Source organism: Corvus brachyrhynchos, unplaced genomic scaffold, assembly GCF_000691975.1.
Source record: "Corvus brachyrhynchos isolate BGI_N302 unplaced genomic scaffold, ASM69197v1 scaffold45, whole genome shotgun sequence".
Lineage (NCBI taxonomy): Eukaryota > Metazoa > Chordata > Aves > Passeriformes > Corvidae > Corvus > Corvus brachyrhynchos.
This window is the reverse complement of record NW_008238361.1, coordinates 161,458-186,968: the sequence shown is the minus strand read 5'-3', so window position 1 is coordinate 186,968 and position 25,511 is coordinate 161,458. Positions and strand designations below refer to the sequence as shown.

At 36.8% G+C, this 25,511-nt stretch overlaps 1 protein-coding gene and 1 long non-coding RNA gene across 18 annotated transcripts in view; one reads left to right on the top strand and one right to left on the bottom strand.

The window, feature by feature from the left end:
- Positions 1 to 1,318: 1,318 nt before the first annotated feature.
- The window catches only part of BAZ2B (bromodomain adjacent to zinc finger domain 2B), a 121,695-nt gene continuing 97,502 nt past the window's right edge, over positions 1,319 to 25,511 (bottom strand). For 11 of the 17 annotated variants that reach the window (XM_017736030.1, XM_017736031.1, XM_017736029.1 and 8 more), the window contains 15 exons: positions 24,882 to 25,096; positions 23,408 to 23,482; positions 18,100 to 18,343; positions 16,410 to 16,472; positions 15,042 to 15,186; positions 11,757 to 12,418; positions 10,970 to 11,246; positions 10,656 to 10,811; positions 10,025 to 10,185; positions 8,814 to 9,124; positions 8,291 to 8,426; positions 6,380 to 6,526; positions 5,388 to 5,650; positions 4,564 to 4,707; positions 1,319 to 3,388 (listed from right to left, as the gene is read on the bottom strand). In XM_017736030.1, the coding sequence (XP_017591519.1) occupies positions 3,235 to 3,388; positions 4,564 to 4,707; positions 5,388 to 5,650; positions 6,380 to 6,526; positions 8,291 to 8,426; positions 8,814 to 9,124; positions 10,025 to 10,185; positions 10,656 to 10,811; positions 10,970 to 11,246; positions 11,757 to 12,418; positions 15,042 to 15,186; positions 16,410 to 16,472; positions 18,100 to 18,343; positions 23,408 to 23,482; positions 24,882 to 25,096 (3,153 nt within the window). In that variant the 3' untranslated portion in view covers positions 1,319 to 3,234. The remainder of the gene's footprint in view (positions 3,389 to 4,563; positions 4,708 to 5,387; positions 5,651 to 6,379; positions 6,527 to 8,290; positions 8,427 to 8,813; positions 9,125 to 10,024; positions 10,186 to 10,655; positions 10,812 to 10,969; positions 11,247 to 11,756; positions 12,419 to 15,041; positions 15,187 to 16,409; positions 16,473 to 18,099; positions 18,344 to 23,407; positions 23,483 to 24,881; positions 25,097 to 25,511) is intronic. The other 6 variants (XM_017736032.1, XM_017736038.1, XM_017736042.1 and 3 more) reach the window with 3 other exon arrangements.
- LOC108447094 lies at positions 11,884 to 13,392 on the top strand. Its single transcript, XR_001862491.1, has 2 exons — positions 11,884 to 11,970; positions 12,588 to 13,392. It is a non-coding gene; the product is annotated as an uncharacterized LOC108447094 (long non-coding RNA).

Genomic DNA, 25,511 nt, shown 5'->3' with positions numbered 1-25,511 from the left:
GCGCTCCGCCGCTGAGATCGACACGGTGATCGTCCCACCCCGGCCCCAGCCCTCCACAGGCGCGGGCCTCGAGCAGAGCGAAGGTGAGTTCCAACAAAAAGAGTGCGCCCTTAGTCTCAGCGTCCGTCAGGAAATGTGCACCGTCGCCCTCTTCCCCCTCATCATACACGCTCAGCAACTCATGCAAAATAAGTGGTTTAGCCAGCACCTATGTGTTTTGAGGAAGACAAAGTCACTTTCTCGGAGTCACTGTGCCCAGGAAGCATTCCCTAAATGACTGGCCTTCTGTGTTTAGTCTGTACCATCTCACGCTCTGTTTTATAGCACGTTATTTGATTGCACACTCTTGATCGACGGCTGAAGCCTGGCCTTTCATTGTTCTGAATCCTAGGTGACAGCCAGTATTAAAAAGAAAGCTTTAGACCTCCTTTTGAAGATACATATTTTGTCCAAGACAACTTTTCAGCTGCTTTTGTATCATCCCATTTTTTTCAAAGAGCTGACAAGAGACAAAAGAGAACCCACACTCAACCAAAACACTCTTCATTGAGCACCATTACAGTACTTATAATAAGTTTGAAAGTTTTGGAATAAATTCTCTAAACTAAGACTGGCACACTTAGTTCAGAAAGGATGAGAGCACACCGGAAAACTTCCTCTTAAGAAAACATACAGAATCAACAGGAGAGAAAATTAGCAAAGAAGAAACGTTACAAACATTTTTCTAGTTGTTAAATCCCTGCTCTTTTCTATGGAGATATGAGGGCATATGCATGATTCAAGCTTGCCATTCAAATATAGTATTTCCTGTATATTTGATTTTACTGCAATAGTAATGAAGACACTGGCTGTTAGCAAGCAAAGCAATACATTGGCCATGTCAAGTTAGAGAGGTGATGCTTGTCTCACTGTCATCACTATAGCAGCTGTTGCCACCTTCAACTTCCCAGCTGTTCAGCTGAATTGGGATACAAGCTGAAAACAATGCAACTTTTACTATAGATATTGTATGTAGTGTAGCTGGTAACCTGTCTGACATTTCAGAAAACTAACAAACAGTTCTACTATTACAGACAAAGCATTTACCAGTACAGAATCTGAAAAAAAAAATTTTTTTCATTGAAGAACTAGATTTCTCAATAATCTAAGCATATTTATAATACCTTCTTAGAAGCTTACCATCATACATTCAAAACACTGATTAATATTCACATCTTTGGTACATGTCAGCAAGCCTCTTTACTGAAGTCTTCAGAAAGGTCATGAATAGGAAAGGCGTGGAGCAGTCAGTGTAGGAGCTCACATTAACATGCAAGACTGACACCCAAATGTGATTATTTTATTCAAAGTAATAACAGATTATTCTAACAGGATTTTGGAATAAAGAAAAATATTACTGGACAAGATATTCTGGGGAGGGCAATAGAAACATTAATTTAAAAATAGGCACTAAGACTCAAACATGGCAGACCTGGTTTAAAAGCAAAAACCAATACCCTCCCAAAATTATTTTGTGAGAGAACTACAGGTATTGTGGTTCCACAATATCTGTTTGTAATTCCTGTATTTTCTTCAGTCAAAGCAAGGATTATGACTAATGTCCTCCTACAGGCCAAAAAAGGGACAAAACCTTACATGGACAGTGGTTTTCAGAAACATAATCCACTGTGTGCATTTCCATGTCTGTAAGGACAGCGATCAGCCTGGCAGCACCTCAGTTATTTACAGACAGGGAACTGCTCTTTGACTGCTTGGCAGTTGCTTCCTTTTGAACTGCCATTAAAAGCTCAGGAGAATTAGATGCATCATAAGAAGAACTGAATGTTAAATGCAAGACTTCCAAGATATTATCTAAAAAAAAAAAAAACCCCAAACCAAAAAACCTGTATACACAGGACCTGAAGTATTAAAATTGCCAAGAAAATCTGGTTTGCAAAACAGTCTTTTATTGTATCCGTGCCACACATACTAGTGAAAAATAACACTCCTAAAAAAAGTAAAAGAAAAAGAATCCTACCTTTCCACAACATTTCTTTTAAATAAAACTTCAAGTACTCTTACATTAGTACAAAAAAAATTCCAATCTATCTGCCCCAACAGGCCACCACAACACACAGTAGATAAAACACAGTGGTTACAAATGTCTTCTTTTGTTACTCTGTGGCAAGGCAAATGGAGGGAAATGTTTCTATGAAAAAATACTGTGTGCGTAGGAAATTGTCACGATTTTTTTCCACATGAATACAAATGATTATACTTGAATTTGAGGCCGTGGTGGCTTGAAATTATATAACAAAATAGAAAAATGGAAAACTAATATCCCCTACACCCTGTTGTAAAGGCAGGCACTACCAAGATTAAGGAGACTCCACAGTGTTGGTAGAGGATAATTACTGTACAAGCCATAGATCTCTAATTACCTTAAGACTAAAATAAAATGCTACCGTCCTCCTAAGGCATAAACAATAATGTCTGCAAACAATATGTACACATCATACATATTTAAAACAAGACTTAATATAAACAATAATGAACAGTATATACATGTCTCAATTTTTCTTCACTGTCTTGAAATACAATTTAACTACACAAGTGATGCAGCAACATATATATAAATGTACTTGTAACTCTACAGTAAAGTTTAATTTTTAGTGCCTTCACAGCACATTAGTGTAAACAGTTTTACTTGGCTTTGTTTTATATTTTAAAACATTCCTTGTATTTTCAACATTTAAAGCAATTTTGTAGTTCTTCCTTTTCACAGAAAACGAAGATTCTGAATGCTGTATAATCATAAATAATTCATAAAATTAAATACATTCACTAAAAAATAAACTACAAAGTAAAAAAAAAAGAAAAATAGATATTTATTGAAAGGGAAAAGAGAACCATTTCCCCAAGTAGAGCTCTGGTGGTTGAATATTCAGTGCGTTTTGATAAATTGCTATTGCACTATAACACCCCTTTCTTTGAAATTCTTTGGGTGTGCTTCCCTGTTCTACCTAAATTAGTTTGTTAAAACACACAAACCAATAACCAAGGGGCCATGGTTGCTGTAGGAGTGAAGCCTTTAAAACTAGTATCACAACTCTGTGATATTTTAAAGGAAAAAATTAGTTACGTATGTGCCTTGCACTTCCATGTAAATATAGTTCACATTGCTGGTCTTATCAGTCCTCATTTAATGCAAAAAAAAAAAAAAAAAAAGAAAAGAAAAAATGAGTTCTAGTAGCTTCAGCTCACTTTGAAAATCTCTGTCCATTTTTTTTCAAAATACTTCCTCATGTTGTGGCCAGCCCTGCCTATGTCAGAATCATCTTCATTGAAAGTTTCACAGTTGTCAAAAACAAGCCTGACATCCAACGAAAATGCTTCAAGATTAGGGTACCTGAAAGAAGCAAGAAGTAAATGATTTTTGGAACACAGAGAATCAAAGCAGAAAAATATTTCAACTACATGAGAAAATATTTAAATAAGAATTTAAATTAGAATTTCTAACAAGAAAATGAACATCAATGAAAGGAAATACTCTCTTGTCCCTGTTTTGTTGTTTTCCTCAGAAGTTTTGTAAGGTAGAATTTCATGCCTGTACTGGAAAACAAACTATTAAAAAACTAATTCCTCCTTCTCTTCAACAGCTTTCTAGTTAAAATGCTATGGCTGTTTTCCATTTATGCATCTATTCTTGGGCTCAGTGTCCTTTCTAAGTGTTGAATAGAGCTGAATTTATCTAAAAGAGGAAACAAATGGGTACAGAAAAAGGCTGCCTGTGACACTGTCTTTGCTAATTCTTTTTATTACCCTGAACATACTCCTGAATGGCCCAAAGAGTGTTCCAATATGCCTATGAATTATTAAAAATAAGAATAAAAGAATTACAAGTCTACTGATACGAGCACATGGGGAACATTTAAATTTTATATTCATGGGAGAAAAAGCCTGAAGAGGTTAAAAAGCTCCTTGTGCTGAGGGAAGTTGCTCTGTGTGGAGCTGACAGACACTGCAAGCAGGTCCATCTTTACAGCTTCATTAGAGCACAGGGATATTAACAAGGAGGGAAGGTAAACAGAGGCATATAGAGTGGTCTTCTTTTTAAAAAATCTGTGCAGTCAAATTGTAGGACTATAAAATTATTAACCACCTTTACAAGAGTGTTACCACCACAGAGCTGGCAATTCACTCCACAGCCACATCATTTACAAGGACTCCACTAGCTTAAAGCCTGTAAAACAGTTGGTTCTCTCTAACATGCAGTAACACTAAGATGTCTCCATGAAAAAAGATGAGGAAAAAAACCTTTCCTGTTGATTGTTTTGGTGCATTTGACCTGGCAGTTTTATTGTTTTTCAGCCAGTTCCACACATTCTCCCATACAACATGCTATTGCACTTGGATATGGCAAAGATGAAAGCATACAATTAAGAATTTTTATTTTGACGGTAAAAGTAATCACAGAGGTGTCAGAGCTGAACAATACAGTTTAGCTAATTTTAAAAATGTATTGTATTTCAGTGCTTAAATATTTTTAAAATGTAAAGTAAAATTTACAGTATGTTTACTTACTGTCCACTACTCAGCTTGTCTCTAATGGTAGAAAAGTCCATAGGTTTTTTAATAACTTTCTTATAACCAGGAACAAGTTTCAAGTTTACAGGAAGTAAGAAAGGCCAGGCATCTTCATGAGTTTCCAATTCTGAGAGAATCATGCTGAATAAAATAAGGTTTCAGAAGTATTTTTAAACTGGTCATACATTCACAGAGTGTTTTCACTATTACATAAATTCCTTATGAACTGCCAAACTATTCACTTTACAAAAGGAAAACAGTTTATTCTGCACCCTGTTGAAAGGCTGAGAACAATGTATATAGAGACAGACAACTGAGTAACTAAAATAGCATTAAGTTCCCTCCAGGCAACCTCTGTAAGATGACAATCTAATGATCAACATTCCAAAAGAAAACATGTCCTGCAGCTTTGATCCTCAATGTAAACCGTTTGCAAACCAGGTGCTAACACTGACTTTCCAAAACTGTGACAAGGCTGAACTGCATCTCTTTTGAGGGAGTAGCAGTGCTACCAGAGCAGACGATTTGTGTGCGCCCCTCTGTAATCAACGCCCTCGGACACAGTGGAGAATTGTCTTTGATACACTTGAGAAGGTGTCAGTGCCACTGCCACTGGGGTTCATTCTTCCCAGGCTTGAAAGAAGCACTCTCCCAGCAGACACATGTGTGTGTACATATACACATACACACACACATTATGTGCATATATACATACATATGACAAAGAATAGCATTCCTGTTCCCCAGAACAGAGATGAAAAGGATCAAGTACTATTTGTTTCAACAAGACTTACCCCTAAATTTAGCATCTGACACTTTACCTGCATAAAGCCAGGTCCTTGGAGTCTCCATCTCTCTTAGGTTTCTTAACAGCAGTGCAATTTTCTTGCTTTAACTGGCTTACAGAAACATTTTCATCCATTTTTCTTTTCTTAGGGTCTGTTTTTCCTCTTTTTAAGGCAGCGCTTGTAGTTGCAGAGTCTTCATCCTCTGTTTCTCCTGCTAATTTCCTGCTTCTCTTTTGTTCATTACTTTTTTTACCTTTAATTTGAAGTTTTTTTATCTTTAGAGTTTGACCACTTGCCTACAATAGAGAGAAGTGAAATAAGCAATAACCTAGAAATTACAGAAACCTCTGTTATCATCGACAGCAATGAATATTAGAAACAGAAGCACCGAAACATATTAAATAGTTAATATTAGAGATTATTCACTTTTTGCTCTTCTCGGAGGCAAATTACGACTGCAGAAATTCCTGGTACGAGTGACTTAGGTTCTCAACTTGTGACAATACAAAAGCACCTGACATTCAAATTGGTAAAACAGTACCTCCTAACAAACCAAGCTGGCATAGTTTTGGACAAACATCAGTCCATTCCTAAATGACCGATGTGAACATACTAAAAAACAACCCAAACCAAAACAAAAAAAACACACTAAGTTTTTTCTCTGCTTTTTCTTTTAAAACAGGACCTGAGACATTGGTCTGTCAACACTTAATGATGAAATTTGAAAGACAAATACTGAATAAATTTTAAAAGAGAAATTAAAAATTATGGTATGGAATTAGCATGAAAATTCTGTATCTACTTACATTAAAAAGCCCACAGATTAGAACAAATAAGACCATAGCCCTTACTGCCACTAAAATACAAGTTAAATAAAACTACTAATCTCATCATTTAATGGGAGCCCCCCATAAAACATACAGACCATTATTTTCGTTGAAGAAAGCACTGGTAGACCTGTAAATCTATCACATATAATAAACTAGTCACTTGCTCCAGTCCCTTCATCCTGACAGGAGTGTTACCTTTGCTATGCAGGCAGGACAGAACCAGTCCCCATCTGGGATGGTGCTGATCTTGGGTCTATGGCAGTAGGTGTGACAGCCTTTATCACAGCCATCACAAAGGAGCAGCAGTTCCTCATTATCTCCCTTTCGACAAATTTGGCAGTACTGTAATTCATGAAAAACGGGTTTAATTCCATTTTTTAAAATTTGAAACACATAAATGGTACCTAAACTACCCTTCTCCTTCAAACACACAAATTCACTCTCAAAATTACTTTCATTTTACTCCAATCAGAATCTGCTAATGATCGTATCCATGGAAGAATATATGGAGCATGTAAGGAACTCATTTAAAGGCTACATTTGGGGAACATGTTGGAAAAGCAATTCATTTATTATAAGACAGGTGTCCCTACAGCACACAAAACGATGAGCACTTTTTATAATTTATTAATGTCTGTGAGAAGTAAAAGTATACCTATCAAACCGTCTTGGCCCAAACATACTATCTCAGAAATGTTCTCTTCATTTATGCCAAAACTGCATATGTATATTGCTACTTAATAAAGAATATTTATATTTTACAAGAGTATTTCCAAATAGTAATTGGTAAGGATCTTATCCAAGGGCCACCATGAACAACTTCAGTAAAGCAAAACAAATGATCCCAGGACTTCGTAAAATTCATACTAACTTAAAAACATCTAAAGGACTGCCATTTTCTTACATACATTGTGTGATTTTGCTAATCCCTTATTTCTAGACATCCAGGAACTTAAAAAATTTCCAAATATTGTCACCAAATACGTATGTTTACTGATATCACAGAATATTCTGAGTTGGAAGGGACCCACAAGGATCATCGAGGCCACCTCTTAAGTGAATGGCCCATACAGGGATCAAATCCATGACCCTGGCATTATGAGCACCCTGCTCTAACCAACTGTGTGTAATTAAATGCAGAGAATATTTAAAACAAATTGAGAGTGATATATTTTTTTCTGAATAATAAATTACTTCATCTTGAAATGTTCCAGTGCCTTTTCAGGTGCTCCTACCAAATTCGTAAGCTTTTTGCTCTAAAGATACTGCTTTAAACTAACAGCTATATAAACTCAAAAGTACAGCCTGACATTACAGCTTTTATTTAAATCATCCTTTAATTGTCCAGATACAATCAGAATCTGTATAGGACTGATAGAAATTTAAAAATCAGGAAAAGGACCACAGATGGAAGAGTCAATTTGCCACCCACTACACAACAACACTGGACATACTTCATCACATTATAGTCACTACTGCTGTAGTAATAGGTTTTGTTCTCAGAAATTTGAGGTGCAGAGGTCCATGCAAAGTTTGACATATCCCCTTTACATGCTTTTTTTATATATGTAGTTAACACAGATTGACTTGCTAAGCGTACAAGGAAACGGATATATTTCAGCCTGTCTGCTCACACACTTGCCTAATTTGTATGTTCAGTTGTGAGAACTCTGCATGCAAAGAAGCCACATATTTGGAGCATCTCAACTTTCTGAAAAATGAAATCCTTAATGAAGAATATATGATGTTGAACTTCCATAAAACTTGTGTCACAGATGAGACGCAAGATTTTCCACTAGAAAGTGTATCTTTCATCAGATGGGACCAAGAAATTACTCTCTTTTACCTTGATGTCATCATCAAAGAATAATTACCATCTTTAATAACGTAACCATTTAAAGAGCTTTTTATCGGAGCAAGTTCAGAATGCTGAATTTGGCAAGCAAGGGACAGTCTTTTCCATTAGGCTTACTCATCTGTGCACAATGTACAGTTTAACTGTGTGAGGTTTTATGTGAGGTAGTAAGAAATGCATTATTCACCATGACAATTTAAAACGCCTAAAGTCGGAAAATGGGATATAGCAAAAACAGTTTAGATACTTACAACTTTCATAATGGATTTTTCCCATGCTATTGATTTCTGTAACTGCTGAATGCACAGAGCTACCTGGGCAGCACTGCGCGCTTCTGACAATGCCCTTCTCCACACCCTTAGCCCTGGAGCAATATCCTCTTCAGTTCTGCATTAAAATACAGGGAAATTAAATAGGTCAACACCCATGTTTGCTCATGTTTAAATGTGGAACAATCATTATCACATTGAAAGCCAAGCAATGACAAAACGTACACAGCCAATAAGTATAAAGTTTAAGCAACTAAATTTCATGTAGTGCACAGACTGTGGCTACGTGCCTCAAAGCTTAGTCACAACCAGTTAAATGTAAGATAACTTTGCAAGATTATTAACAAACATAACAAAAAAAATCTTTACAAAGCACCATGCAGAATAACATGATCCATATGGATCACAGACATACAAGAAAGTACATAGATAACAGGCAATAAGAAAATAGGCTCCAATTAGCAAAGAAGCACAATAATTTTTCAAGTTAATCTCAATAACCTACCCGTCACCATCACCACTAATAGATGGTGCAGGAGCAGGGACAGTAACTGTGCCCACATTATCCAGTTTGATCTGAATGGTGGTACTTAAGGGGCTCTTCAGATACCTTCGCTCTATGTTCCGCTCCAAGTCAGCGAGCCTGGTTACAGCTATATCTAGAGGGTTGTCACTCCTCCGCTCTAGAGAGCTGGCATTGCCTTCTCCGCCTCCAGCACAATCTCCATCGTGCTTCTTGTGCAATCTAGTAATTGACTTATGTTCACGATATACCAAGTCGTCTCTCTCTGATGCAGGTTCAGGACACAGCCAACCCTATGTCAATAGAAAGGTTTGTGCATTTATTGGTTGCTGTTAACTCAGTGTGTAAACAGAGGAACTGTTCTACGGAATCAAACTAAGTAATTGAAGCGCTGTTTCCAGTAGATCTTGGTTACTTGTAATCCATCTGTGAAGACATTTTCCAAAATATCCAGAGAACTAAAATAATTAATCAAGAAACATAAGCATTACCAGACTTTCTGAAGGGACCTTTCTGCAACAATGTGCATTCGTATCCCCTTGTGAATATCCTGTTCTATTGGTCAAAACATCAGAACAGGTCTATCTGTTTAGCAGGCTCAGGAGACAGTATCAGGACACAGGAAAATAACATTCATCTCATGCCAAAAACTAGATCCCAAACAGTGCACCTGTACTATAACCAAACATATGCAATTTGATAACCTTATACCCAACACTGGAAAAATTCCAAAATCCAGAGAATTCTTAACTCTACCACACTCATAACCATTACATCTTCTCCATGTCTGCACAATATTCAAGCAAATTATTCTGATGCACCTGTAGGCATTTCTGAAAGCATTAACAGCAACAACCACACAAACCAGGCAGAACTGTGGCAAACCCCCTGAGAGTTAAGCAGTCTATATGAAATACAATCTTTGCATTCTGAAAAGCTTAACAAAACGTGCACCGAACTGCACTGTAGGAGAACACTCTCCAGGAACTGCCATTCTGAGCATCTTCAGCTGAAGACTGAACTGCAATAAAACGTTTCAGACACAAATCTCCAGGATACTGCACAGTGTATTTGTTTCATTTGTAGGCAATTAAGATGGAGTAAGAAGGCACTTACCAACACACAAGGATTGCTATCTGCTTTAAATTCTTACCACTTGTTTTAAAGAGACATTTTACTGAAAGTTGGTTTACCTTAACTTGTAAACTAGCTGATGCAACTCTCCTCTCTAGATCTTCCACCTGCTGAAGAATAGCAAGATCCATCTCCATAGCTTGTTCTTCTACTGACCAGTTTTCCACAACATCCCGAGTTACCTGGTTATCTTCATTTTCATTGATATCAATAATTGCAACTGTATTTGAGAATCACATTTTTATTATTTTAATTAGCATTACAACTGCACTGGTAAATTCAAGCTGATTTACCTGTCACTCCATTTAAATGCTGAAGAACTGTTGTAAAAGTATATTATTCTTAAAATACCCAATATGGACAACAAATTCTGTATGCTTTCAAACTTGCAATTTAAAGGCAAGAAGGGGAAGGAGAGGCCGAGTGTTACAAAGATGGAAAGAGCTTCAGAAGGTTACCAGAGCTTAAGAAGGTTACTTATATCACTAGAACTATTTATATTTAATGGCATTTCTCCAATCCAGTAACTTTCCAGAACAAGGCTGGTGAAAAGGCAACTACAGATAAGGAGACATTTACCTTTTTTGTCCAACCATTACTTTAACTCTCCTGCTAAACACATCTCAAAGAGCTCTATGCCAGTTATCTGGTGCCCCAACACCATGTGTAACATAAATATCAACTACATACCATCCTTGTTTTTGATGCAGGCCAGAGTGATATAATCCATGTGTTTCTGTATTTGCTTCTGTAAGGCCTTTTCTCTTATTCCCCTGAGATGCAGCACTTTAAGCAAAGATTTTAGGTCCTCTGGATCAGTAATCCTCCACCACCCATACTGCATTTCTAAATCAAGACAAGCATATAAACACTCTGCAGGTGCTTTTTTTATGTGACCACACATGATCAGATTAGAAAATCAATAGGCAAATCATTTAAAAAAATAATGGTGACATCATAGAGGCACTGCAGAAATTATCATCTTATTGTTGCATTACACTTACCTTCTGGTATAGGCTTTGGGTTAGGATAATCTACAGGTTTGGCTACTTCAGCTGCTGTAGAAGGGGCAGAAGCTATTTTTTCAGCTTGTAGTGCTGGTGATTCACTTTTACTTGCAGGAACACTAGATGCCAAGAATGAGTTACCATTCACTTCTGATAATCCCAACCCTGATCCAAGGGCAGGTAAAGGAGATGGAAATGGAACATTTGAAGTAAGAACTCCTGTAGGCCATCCACAAAACTGAAGTCCCATTATAGGTAGTCCTGTCTTCATCTGCTACAGAGCACAACTACCATTACTATAACCAAGAAACCTGAACTATGATAAGGATGCTATTTGTCAAACAATAATCAAAACACAAAGAAAGCCTTTACTCAGTACTTCAATTAGTTTCAGAAAAACTAATAACACTGACATGTAATACTTCTTATTAGGGCCCAGTTAATGCTAAAAAACAATAGTTTTCAGAAGTAGGGTTTGGTGTGTTACACTTCCAAAAACTAGTTTTTATTTACTTGCTTTTCATTTAATACCAGGAGCCAACACCCTAAAAGCCAAATTAAACTACCGAAATACACATACAAAATATCATACGTTGGCTTACTTGACACATTGTAACCTAGCATTATAAAACTTCTGTAGTCAGTTACAAACATTTAGAAATAGAAAAAAAGATAAAGAAATGCAGATATAATGATCACAGGTCTGTGAAATAATTTGTCTAAAGAGACATCCTGCCCAAGTAAGCTCTGCAAATTCAAGCTATTCAAAAATTAATTTCTTTACCTGCAGTGGTGACAATGCAAAAGGACTTAATCCCATAGGGCTCTGTGCAGAGGTCGAGCCCAGAAGAGGAGACGGAACAGGTGATGGTGACTTTGATGGTGGATGTGACTGAGGAGTGAGCGGAGCTGTACCAGCTGCTGTGTCCACGTGGGTCACCGAGGTGTCATCGCAGGGCACCCGTGGTAACAGGCTGAACCACTGCCTGCTCTTCTCAGTAAGAGTCTTTAACAACTGATCATTTGGAATTAGTGGAGAACTGTAAAACTTTCCTGTCCCACTTGCATTAGGACTGAAAAGACTATTAGAATCAGACTTCTCAATGGAGCTTTGCGATGCAGGGGGCTGCAGACTGCAGAGAGAGTTTTTTGAGTTACTTGGGTAAGATAACGTGCAGCCATTTGCTGCACTGCCATTAGGTTTTGGGGATATAGCGTCAGACTCAGGTGGCATTTTTGCTACCTCTAACAATTTACTTAATTTTGAAAATGATCCAGGCTTTTGTAAAAACAGGTTAGTACTGTCCTTTTCTTTCAAATTTTCCTTTTGCTCATAGTGAGTTGTAGCTAAACAATGTAATTTTTCTTCTGTTTCAAATTCTTCTTTGATATGCATACTTTCTTCCTTTTTTAACTTCTCTTTTTCTTTTGCAATTTCTTCTAGACCTAACAAGGTACAAGAAGCAGAAATATATTTACCTATAACAGATCAACTATTTTACAAAGTTTTTATAATCATAGTTTAAATTAAAAATGACTTCATTTTTGGCTCAACATATGTTAGATTCCCATGTCTTTGCCACTGTTGTTAATGAAATCCCTTCTCACTTTACAGTGCACTGTGCAGAGGGAAACAAGTTTCTAGGGATACACAGTTAAACACTACTAAACACCTCAAGGAAAAATCACCTCGACATGGCTAACAGGCTACCAGATTCACACATCTGAAGCAGTATGCCAGTGCCAAGTCTCTGAAAGGGACAAAATTTTGCCAGCTTTCTTTTTGCAAGACTCCGCATGGCTCATTGAAAAGCCCCTCTGGCGATATCAAGGGAGTCCAGCGTTGACAGCCCTAAGTTTATTTTTGCAACTGATCGTTTCATTAAGCACACATCCAACTACAAAATGGAGAACCAAAATTCCTGTTACAAAATCAAATCTTCCCCAAACACTGAGATAACATTAAACATTTTACTTCTTTTAATACAAATCATTAACAACTTTGACTGGGAAACAGTGTTAACAGTCTCTGAAGTTTAAGACTCTTTCAAGAGCCACCCAACATGATGATTGGACCTCTCCATACAACTAAGCAGACAGCTAACATCTAAGCAATTTAAAGTACAGCAAGCAGAAGGTGATTAAAAAAAGAAGTTTCTTCAAACACAGGAGGTGCAAAAGATCTGAAGATCTACCTTTTACAAAAAGAAAAACCTTTTTTTTTGTCTTCTTTGGTCTACTAGTCTTTCTTAACCATTTCTCTTCTACCCTTATACTGACTGCTAACTTAGACAAAGACTAAGTATAAAATGCTGATAAATAAAGAACTGTTAGCATAAGGGGAAGGAGATAGAAAATCCAACTCCTTATTTTATGCTCATCAGATACTGCAGTCACAAATAAACACATGGCTTACAGTTCATGGCAGGTACATCTATAAATGTTTACTTGCTCCTGAAAAACCGTCATTTCTACAAAGAAAAGTACATTCCTTCCTATTAAAACTTCAAAATGCGTTTACACATTTTGGTGTAAACACAAAGCCAATGTACAGTTACCGTCTGTATCAAGATATAAATAATTTAAGTATCAGCATAAGCACGAAAACGGCTGCACGAAAGGGATAGAGAAGAATTGTTTAAATGGACAGATCATTCAACACTTTGTGTCTCCTATTTCCAAGGTTTAGGTAAAGGAATTAGAAACAGATAAACTGCAGAATTTACAGAAAGAGGGCAAACTAAGAGCTATGGGGAAGAGGAGGTAGGGGGGAATTTAAGAACACAACTGTTTTCCTTTTCAGGGAGATGAAACTTTCACTAAGACAACATTAAAACAGAGGTTTGCCCTATGGCTCTTGGCTAAAACTTTTGTGGGGGTTTGTTTGTGTGGGGTCTTTTACTATTTTAAGACAGGTAAGTGTATGTCAATTATTTTCTTTGTGTACCACTTCCAAAGCATTTGGGGGATTCATCTGGTTAAAATATAATGAAATACAGCAAACCAAGGAAATGCAAAGAGCACCTTCTGGATGCAGCTACTCATGAGCAAAGTAGTTCCTAACATAGAGCATAAGTTAATGCAGAGCAGGAGACAGAGAAGGAAGTACTTTTTATGCTACCCATTTCAGAAAGATAACTTGATGATCAAGATTACATATGGGGAAGTTCTGTGGCTTATTTTTGGGCCCAAAACCAGGCTCAAATTTCCTACTATGCCATACAGTAACAGTTAATTAAACAGCTCTCTAGAATGATGCCATTCTCATGAGATCATGCAATTCTGATGCGCATCAGAATTTTTTTGGTTACTTTTTAGGGGAAAAATGTGAAAGTAATGATGTTTTGGTTCATCTATATGAAAATTAGAAAAGGTTTTTCTGTGCCCAAAATGAAGGTTTATGTTTAAAAATTCTAATACCAACAAAGAAGTCAGATTAATACACAATTTCTGCATCTATCCAATTTAAAGTGTGTGAAAAAATCAACCACAGTTAATATACAACTGTCACAACCCCAAAATTACATTTTAGTCTTGGCAAAGTAATTTCAGCAAATGCTGGTTAAAGAAAGATCAATTGGTAAAATACAGACACTGAATCATGTGGTTGATTAGAAAACAAGGTACTTCACTTCATGAAAATAATTGTCGTATTTTTGCAGACATCTATCATAACTTCATGCACAGAATAATCTGTGCATTTGCAGAAAATGTAACAACTGAGAATGAAAATTTTTTTCTGCATTCTATGGCCCTCTTAATTTTCATACACAGAGGTCACTGGCATAGGGAAAGCTGAAACAGTTCAGAAAAAGTAAAAAAAACTTTGCAAGTAGGTAAATGTGAAAATGCATAACATGTAGAAGTGTAACAGCTGAAAACTTCCAAAATACCAATCCTCATTTTGAAAGGTATTACCTGCTCTTTCCTAACCAGAAAGAGATATCAGAGAAACACGTGAGTGGAGAGGTCTATTGACAGCAGTCTGTTGAGCATCTGGTTGAGGGTGAAGACCTTGCTGCACAATGCCAGCACCTCTGGAGATGGGCCATTACTTTATGGCTCTTACCTTCACCACTTTCCATGCCTTCTACAAAAATACCACCACACTGGGGCAGAATCCAGTACCGGCGCCTGTAACGATCCTGACCAAACATCATGGAACGCAAACAGTGCGAAGCTTCAAATAATTTCTTTCTGTACTGGCTTTGTTGCTATTTAAAAAAGGGAAAGCATTATAAATCAGTGGGGGAAAAAAAATCTCATTATTACAGAAAACATCTGGCTGCCAGACTGAAAGAAGTTCAAAGGTCAGACAAGGATGTCCTCTCAGAGATTCGGGATAGTGGTGTGTCTGTGTGTTGTGCTGTTCTAATCACAACTGCTGCCTTGATGATTTTACTTAAAAAGCTTCCTTTAAAAAAAAAATCATTTAAAGTACTCCATGGCTCAGCCTAAGTTTATCAGTTTTCCTCTAAAAACACACTGCAATGGTGAACCCTGTCTTTTTAACCCTGACTCTCAAAAAGCAGTGGATCAAAGATTTCATTGCATGAGAACAGCTGAAATCCTAACAGTTAAACAGCATCAGCAAATGGTAAACAGAGGCCCAAAGATAGATGATAGTGCAACTGCTGATAGGAGAGTAATGAGATATTTTAGCTGTTCATAAAAGAATGAGAACAACAATTCACAAAAATAAATTCTGTCTTTGAACATAACACAGCTCTTTGAGGGGGGCCAACAAGAACTTCAGTTTGTTTATTCAGTTCTTGCTCTGCTAAATTTGACACTGCTGGGAGTCAGGTGGAATCCTGGACTGCTAATTTACTGCAATTTGGAACATGAGAGAAACCAACACACAAAGTCTTAAATGACAAATTTTCTAATAGGAACAATAAAAACATGGGCCATGAGTACCCCCGATTAGAGCATTACATCTTTCTCATTTACACTTCTCTTCCTATTCTACTGCTGCTTCTTTCAAAATGTGAAGCCCAGACAGCTCTGTATTAGCTTGGAGCACAACTGCAGAAATCAGCATGCAAAGGAGGGCATGAGAACCACAATCCATTGTATAACTGAAGCCATTGCTTCTCATATACAGAATTTGTCATCACTTTCTAAGATCAACAAACACGAATATATCAAGCAGATCTGGATAAAGATTACATTACTTTTTAGTCTCAGAAGTGGAAATATATTATCAACTATTATTATTAACTGCCTTTTGAGTGACATCCACTTAGGGCCACCAGACTGAACTCAAAATTCAGGTGTCATGAATTGGAGCATCATTCATACTTTCACAAAACTAGAGTAGATACTTATTTCAATTTATATTAACTTGGAGCACTGAAAATTATGTTTAATATACTAACTCCTGACATCCAGTAACAACATTTGTAGAAGAAAAAAGACTAATGGTCTCTCTCACCTTTGTCAGTTTTTCGATCTGCTTCTCTAGTTCTTCAACACTTGCTGTCTGGTCCCCATCATCCTGTAATCACCAAATCTACTGTCACACCAAATTTATTTCAGGATAAAATCATACTACTATGTCTTATCATTATTACAGGAAAAAGATGTAACAGAAAATGAGAGGAAAATACTAAAGAGAACAAAAAGTTCAAATTGTGTGCTTGTGCAATATATTTCACTAGCAACAACATAACTGAAATGAGGATACACCTTGAATCTTTTCAAACCACCCCAGATGTGGACAAAGGAGAAAGCTCATGGCCAATTGTTTGCCGAAAACTGGAAGTAACTCAGTTTGTGCATGAACACAACACTGTAGAATTTAATCTTCATTTCTATGAAGCTTTTTAGATAGTCCAGATAATTTTAAGTGTTTCTCATGCATTAAATAATGGCATGTCTTAAAATCTTATCAGTAAGTCTTTGGTCAGTCCACATTTGTATTTTATTTCAATGTCTACATGAAATTGTAGAGCCAATTTAAATTACAACTCTGCTATAAAAGTTACAGCATCAATCCTGCTGATTTTTGAAGAGAAATGCACTCATGATGAAGTCCGTGGTTGCCTTCTTCTTGACTGTTTAAAAATGAGATTCTTTTCCATGAGAAGAGTTTTAATTTAGTTGAAGAAAATCTTTGGAGATAACAGTAAATTTCCAAAAGAATATGGCCAAAATCATCTGCACCATAAGATACAACTCTTGTATTACTTGGCTCTGTAAAAGTGTATCAGAATGAAGCCTTCTGAAAAACCACACAGAACACAAATGCAATGGAACTTCTGGTAGATCAGAAAATGAATTTCTGTCCAGTTACTGGAATTTTGTCTATGAAACACCCAGTGCACCAATACAGGAGATTATACAAGAGGGAAAAGGATTAAGGGATGGACTTGAGATTAGAAATCTAAATACTACTTATTTTTAATTCTGAATTATTTTTAAGAACTCTGGGCTGCTCCTTTAAGGTATTCTCTTAAATTCATACAAATTCTAGTACTTGAAATAAATCCAGAATAACATCACAAAGGGCTATTCCTACTCTAGAAATTAGCTATGTTTCTAATAAAGGGTGTATGCAAAGATCTGAGTTCACATATGTTGGATATATGCACTGTTCAAGCAGTCTTAAAAATCTTCAAACCTTGCATGAATGGATCATTTTCTGGCAAACAGAAAACACCCAGTGCAACACCAAGTGCACTAAAACGTAGTTCTATTGCTTGTGCCTTGTATCAGGTTCCATCCAGTGGAAGCCTGTGCATTTCCATTAAAAATCACTTCAGCAAGCTAAAAATCATTCAGTGATCCTTCCTGTATTGTATCTGACACTGACTAACAGAATTTACCATCTTGTGATCAAATACAGTCAGGCAGTGACTACCTGGGAGAAGCTGTGAAAAAATACACAGGAAGGTCACTCAAGCTTCACAATAGAGAATGTTAAACATAACTTTACTCTTCTGTTTTTTAGTTAACAAAATAATAAAAACTAATAAAAATTTAAGAACATTGGAGGTAAGTTATTCTTCCCTCCTTTTCATGGCAACATTTTGGGGAAACAGTACCATATTACAGAAAAACAGAAGGAAAACAAGTTTTAGTTTATTGGCAAATAAAATTTCAATATACTAAAAATTCCCTACCTCATCCTCACAAACTTCTGCCTTCTTTCCTTTTTTATCGTCTTTGTCTTCTTCATCCTCATCATCCTCATCTGCCTGATCATCACTGTCATCATCATCATCATCATCATAGTCGCTGTCCCCTCCCTTCCGCCGGCGCTTGCGGCCAGGTGCAGGTGTCTCCAAGGAATGGGGTTCCTCGCCTCCATCCCCACTGCCTGCAGCATCTCTTTTACCAGTTTTCTTGGCATGAATGATTCTAAGCCTTAGAACACATGAGAAAGGGAGAAATTATGGATTATGTCTGTAGCATAAACATACCTCTCCTCCTATGAGATTGAAAGAAAATCATAGATGTCAGATTTAAAGTAGAGCTTCTGTTCTATCATGACACTGTATTTTCTCAAGATTCATTGTCACTAGTCAACAAGAAAAACTGAGGTTATAAAACCCCTTACAACTCTTGGTTCCGTTCTGAATAGACTTTGTTTCTCGCAGGTCAATTTTATTGTGTAACTGTCCAGAAGAAATGAAACACCGGAGGGATTTTGAGAAGTCAGGAAAGACGATATAGAAGAAAAAAGATAAAGAAGTTGAAATGGTTCTATTTAATGCATTTAAGAACTTGATGACAAAACACCTGTGTCTGAGGGAGTGGGGGGAAAGGCAAAAATCCTCACTTGGAAGTACGAAATTATATACATTGCATGGCAATGGCAATATTGGTTTAATTTTCTTTTTTTTTTTTCAGATTTTTGTGAACTTTAAATATTATTTGACTTTAGGCCTTTAGCTGATCTTTTTATTCTAGATATACTTATTTTCTGGGGAATTTTAGTTACCTTAATTACTAAAGATTAATCAAACTGTCAATTTTCCTTTTATGAAAGAAAAGGGAAACTTACATACCAGTTATTATGGTTGTAGTAGACCTCCTTCTTCTATAAAACCCCTATAAGACAAGATTCCACACAGCAAAAATTACAGTTCCACCTATCAGGGAGCTTGCAGGCAAACATGCTGAACCACAGGAGGTGTAAATAGCCAGGCTGAACCAGTCACTTATCACGCAGACCAAAAACGCAACTGACTTAGAAGAGATTCATAAACGTGTAGAAAAGACAAAGATTTTGTAAGAGATGACTGAAGAAGGTAGGATGGGAAAAGCAGAACGGTAACGACAAACACAATTACCAGGACGTAATTTTTCCTTGTCGTACTCCTCTCTCTTCCCATCCTACAGAACAATATTCCATACAGCAAGTGGCTACAAGTACAATGAGTGCTGTCCAAGTACTGGCTCCAGGGAATACTGACAAATCTATTAGCCTTCTAAAATGCCGATAACCAGAGCCAGTCCTCAACAGCACAGACTGAAATGAAGGTGTCACTGTTCAACTGGGAGCAGCACTTCTTTTAGAAAAAGACTGTTAGCCAAGAAATCATCAAGGGGACTTGAAAACTGCTGGGCTTTGGGTTTGTTGTTTTGGTTTGGGTTGGGTTTTTATGCACTGGTTAATCCACTGGAGAATTTATAAAGTTTTATACATTTATTTTTCCAAATCAAGTGGATGTTTACCTGTTTTAATGATTTAAAATACCTTTTTAAAAAAAAAAAAAAATCTCAGGCCTCTCAGTGAATTTAGAAGCAAATAACATTTTCATGTGTGGTGCAAAAACCCTTAGTGTCACTGAGCATCAATACCACTCAGGCGATTGAACTAAGTTTTTTTAGAAAACTAATTTCCTTTTTACCAGGATAACTTCAAGCCATCAAACCCTCTTCGTGTGGACTGGAAATTCCTGCCCATACACAGGAATTAACTACCAAAATCACTAGTCAATGACTGGATTGACTGCTGCAGCACTGGACAAATTTAGAGACAATTTACACTAAGATATAAAGACAATTCAGTAATAAAACTGGCAAGTGAATGTTCAATGACGTGCCAACACCTCTTTCATATACCTAAGGAGAGTGAGAAGAAACAAAAAAGGCTACCTGTATTGAAAGCAAAACTAAAGATGTAATGCTGTCAAGCATTAAAGGAAGCTTCCACGATACTGCAAATTATCAAGGATGCAAATGAACCAAAGATACTCTCCTTTGGTAGCACCACAAGCATAAGAAGGCAGCAGTCCGTACCCTAAGCAGAGGCAGAAACCAATGCCAGTGTAACTTTTAAAATGTTTGGTTATTTCAAGAAGCAGCATAATTTTTCTGTTGCTACCTACACATGGTTCACTAAGAGAAGAAAACCCTCACTTAGGAAACTGTTCTGTCTTTCTCACCTTCAGGTATGGACCAAACCTGCATCTGCAACTGCTGAGAGAATTATAAAGTCTACTGTCCTATAATAAGAGTGGGTGGCCCATCAGAGAACCATATGACTGACTTAAGCCTGCTCTAATCTGATCTATAATGTTTACTAAATCACAGAAGGAAAATTCACCTTCTGACTTAGCTTTCATGCCTTCCCCATAATTTCTGCATGTAAGTAATAGGTAGTACCAAGGCAAAGAAATTCTGAACATTTTACTTTTAATATACTTTTAACATATTTCACCTTGCATCTCAAAAAATGGAAGTTTTGCAAATCAGCATTAGCATCTCCTACCCAAACTCAAGGTGTAATTTCTCCCTTTAGTGACGCTGCTTTTCATATACCATCATCATTTACAGTTGAAATGGTTTCATTCAACAGAAATTAACTTAGAGCATACCATAACACTGGCATGTTAAAAGAACATTGCTGCACAAGTGAAAAACTTGTTTCAAGTCTTGTAAAAAACCAAATTATTACCTAATTCTTTAAGAGGATGTATTTAATTTTTCTTCTGTTTTATATTGATCGGGCTACAAAAGAGATGCCAAAGAGAAGACATGTAATGGAAAAGGAGATGCTGAGACTTTGATTATCTAGTTTAAAAAAAAAAAAATCACAGAATTATCTCAGGTGAGACAGTCTTCTGACCACAGCTGCCACACAGAAAGCACAAAGAAAGATCAATTGACTGTATGAGACAGGTGCCTTTACAAAGAAAGAGATTAGTAGCAAGATTCACATCTAAATGTGATAAAGAAGGAATTAGATGCAACCTCTCATTAACCATCAGCTAAGCAGAAACAGTCCAGGCAATTCAGAATTCAATTTCTAACCACATATATTACACTTATTAAGATCCTTGAGGGAAGGAGGAGAAGGGAAGAGTGGGGAGAGGGAAAGCATCCCTTAAAACAAAATACAGTGATTCCCTTTTCCAACCTGGGATTTTATTGTTGCTTATTTGTATCCATCAAGCACAGGCTTTTGTATTTATTTTTGCCCTCCTCCCCAGCTGAGAAGCTTATGTCATTAAAAAGTGAGAACATAAGCACAAAAAATATCCCTAATCAAACATATCTGATGCAGATAGAATCTTTTCTCATCCTACTTGAATATACTTCCAGGCAGCCTGGACACAGAGGTTTGAAGATTAACATCTGCAAACACTGGCAAGCCAGGCTGAGATCAAATAAACCCATTCCTCAGCCTCCATTATTCATCCCCTACAAGAGGGGCATGTGCTGAGGGGCACATAAAGGTCTGTAGGCATGTGAAAAGAGGCCACAGCTGCTGATCACACAGTGAGTACTTGACTAACCAGGTATTCCCATGCAAAACTGTTCGGGACCATGATGCTTAAAAATTAGACCAAGATGTGAATGGATGGGGAAGGTAATGTGCTAGAATGAAGTGTGGAAGTAGAAAAAAATAGCAAAAAGAAGACTGAGGTTTAGGGATTTCTTTTCAGAGAAGCCCCAGAACAGCTGTAGGGGTTTATGGAAAACACAATTGACATAATAAAGAAGAAAACATTGTTTAAAACTGATAAAAGAAGGGTCTTCTAAAACCTTCTTGGAATTCATCAGAAAAACAGTGGAAAACTCAAAAATTTTGAATCAAAGATGAAGGAGATTAATCACGCCCAGTGAATTCAAAGAAGCAAAAGAGCAACACTTCTGAGCTTTGCTGCAATACTTGCACTCGAAAATAGGGAGAGCACTACTGGAACCTGAAATCCACACATGATGGAAAAAAACCAAGAAATGATTGTAGCAAGCAGGAGGAGCTTGGAACTTCCGGGTATTATGCTCACTATTTGAAAGGAAAGAAATTAGAGATTATAAGGAAAAGAGAAGATCCTACATCTACAAGTACTTACAGTTTGATGGAGGGAGAGAAAGACTAAGCAGGCCCTAAGAAGACAAGGACAGGGAAGGGTCCCATTTTGCTAATGGTAACTTGTGGCTACATCAGAACTTAAAAAAAACTTTTTAAACTATATCCCATCAAGAGGATACAGATGAAGACAGAAAAAAAGTATCTGGGTTATCCTAAAGGATAAAATACATTAACTCTGTGCAGACTGGGATTTGCAGAGAATTTCTTTTTATTGGTCTAATTTTTTCCTCTACCTCCCTCTTGTCCTTCTTCTTTACTTCTCTCCTTCTTCCTTCTGAGATACATTAAAGGGAAAAAATGGAGACATAAGATTAGAAACACAAGTACCTAAAGCAAGGACTAAGAAAGGATTTACCATTCCTAGCAAGAGGTAAAGATGACAAAGAAAAAAAAAAAGCAGAGTCTGGCTATGCATTTTTACCGCCTGTGATTCATTAACTTTATGCCGTCCAGCTTCCTGATGGTTGGAGCCAGTATGCTTGCTGTATGGAATTTTGTCTTGTAGGATGGGAGAACAGTGAATATGAAACTGACAACCCTTAAGAAATTCCAATTTTACCTTAAATAGAAATATAAAAAATATCTCAAAGTTTGCATTCTACATATGATCCCTAGCTACAGGGAACAACGTGACACTGACAGATGAGAAACACTAAGATAACATAAATTAGCAAAATTCGATTGGCAATTGCTGTATGAAAAATCACGTTGTCTTAAAATGCCTTTCAGAACGAACACTGGGAATTATGGTAGGCTCAAATAAACTTTGATTGTCAATAGCAATTTTATGGCTCCTTTAATATTCCTCTTAAAAAGTTTTTACTTTCCTCCAAAGAGTACAAAATAGACTTTACTTTGCTCCAATTCTGAGGGACACTAACCCTCTGAATCTCATGCATCTTTAACAGACGTAAAAGACTGGTGTTGCAACATTCTGAATCCACATCTGCCTTATAAGATTAAGCAGTTTGATTACTAATTTCTTGGTAAACCTGTAACTTCATCAACTGATTTTGTGCTTAGAGCCAATTCCCTATACAGCAGCGTACATGAACAAAGGCAAAAAAGCAATATATTGTAATATTTAAGGAAATGAAACTTACTTCCGAAGTTTGCCTTCAACCATCCATTTATCTCTCCTTAAGTTTGACATATAATCAATGTTTTTATCAATTTCACTGTCAAAGATGAAAATAATCCATTAACTGTGAACTTATGTATCTTTTTCTGACAGACATTTATATATAAACACTTTCCCCCTCAAATAACTGTCTTGGAGAAATCATTAAAATTCAAAATAAATCATTTCAAGGGAAATCACAATACTAGGAATGCCAATGCAGCACAACTGCTGTACGTATGTCAGTCTTTATCCACAATATCACCTCAGCTTTCTTCCCACAAGAAGCACGGCATTCAACATTTCTTTTTGTAGCTCTAGTTCAGTGTCAAGCTTCCAAATGTCTTTGCCACAAAGCATGTAGCCCTGTGCTGAAAAAACAGTTACCACTGGTACATCTGAGGTATTCTGCCTAGGATCCCTGGGATCTACAATCCAACATTGACTTTTCACTGAAGAACCAAAAAAAGGGCTTTGGTACAGTCACCATCTGCGAGCCCACTTCCGAGACATCATGACCTCAACAATTCAGCAGATTATAGTTGTTTCTATGATCAAAATATAGAAACTCAAGTTCTGACTGATCATTTCTACAAATAAGACTTCACAGTCATCTGCAACAAGAGGAAGTTTCTATGATGAATTTGATTGATATGCATGAACTTTCTTGCACAGCTGACGCACAGCACTTGCACTGCCCACTTCTGCTGTTTTTCAACTTTGGAAAACTTGAAGCATCTCTCCCACTCCTGCCTTACACAACCCCAATTAACTTTTGCAGCACAGTGTCCCAAACCCAGCAGAATACACCAGGAAACAAAGCAGCACTCAATCAGGCGATGAAAGACTTTACCACAGGAAGTCAGTCTGTGGAAGAACAGGCACCCTAGAAACTGGCATTTCCTAACTTTTTATTGCACGTTGGTGGGTTTTGACAAGTTGTTGAACATAGGGGGGATTTAAAATTATGAAATGCTATACACTACTGACCACAAATGCAATATACACTTCCTTGAATTATTATGATGATACATCAAGCTTGCCACTCACCTTATGATCCTACTTAAAGTATTTGGACAACAAACATCTTCAAAAACAAAAGGGAAAAAGGGAAAACAGTGTACTGCAGAACCCTCGAATAACTCTTCTAAATTATTCCCTAGAATACCTAGTAAATTTCTTTGTAATCAACCTCATCTTTTATTCCAAAAATTGTTAGAGAAATTTTGGTTCAAGCTTTGAAAACAAAATTACAGACCAAACATGGAAAAGTTCTATTCTTCCATCATATCAACAGTACATAAAGGTAAAAAGCATTAACTCAACCAATTTCAGCTTTCATTTTAAGAAGAACATCAGTAGTCCTCCTGTAACAGAACACAGTGAATACAGAGCATTTCTGAACTACAACATTTTTATAATTTTATTTTTACACACCTGTTTGGGAAAAATCTTACCTTACTACACTTTTGCTGCATGCTAACTCATTGACCAGAAAAGCAAGTACTGATGCTTTCTGAGCTGGAGAATGTGCCTGAAAAGCTTTTGTCTTCAAGCTCTCTGTCAGCTCTGTTTGCCCACAGTGAGCCTCCATGAAAATCTGCAGAATCTCAGACACATTATCTCGATTGATACCAACATTCAGTAAGTGCTCCCCAAGAATAGTTTTAGCCTAGAAAGAACAAAGACATTTCAAACAATCATGTTTAAAAAATACTGGTTTCCTTTGTAGGCTGTATTATTGTTTATAGAAGATGGTATGGGTTTGTTTGCATTTTTACATAAGGACTTAAACATGATTATTCTTTGAAACTATGCAAGCAAATGTAAATCTTAAATGCAGTAACAAATCAGAATGTCTTCATCTCTACATTTTTAAAAACAGAGATAACATTAATAATAATTAAATGGATTACGTGTAAAAAGGCATGGTCCAACTGAAACTTGATGAATGCTGCTTTGTTCAATGATGCTATGTAGAGCTCTAGAGTAGAAGAAAGCTGTATTGGCTTGAAAAAGAAGGCCAGTAAGAACGAGAGCCATGAATGAATTAGGGTTTTGATTAAGTGACCTAGACACCAGACCTT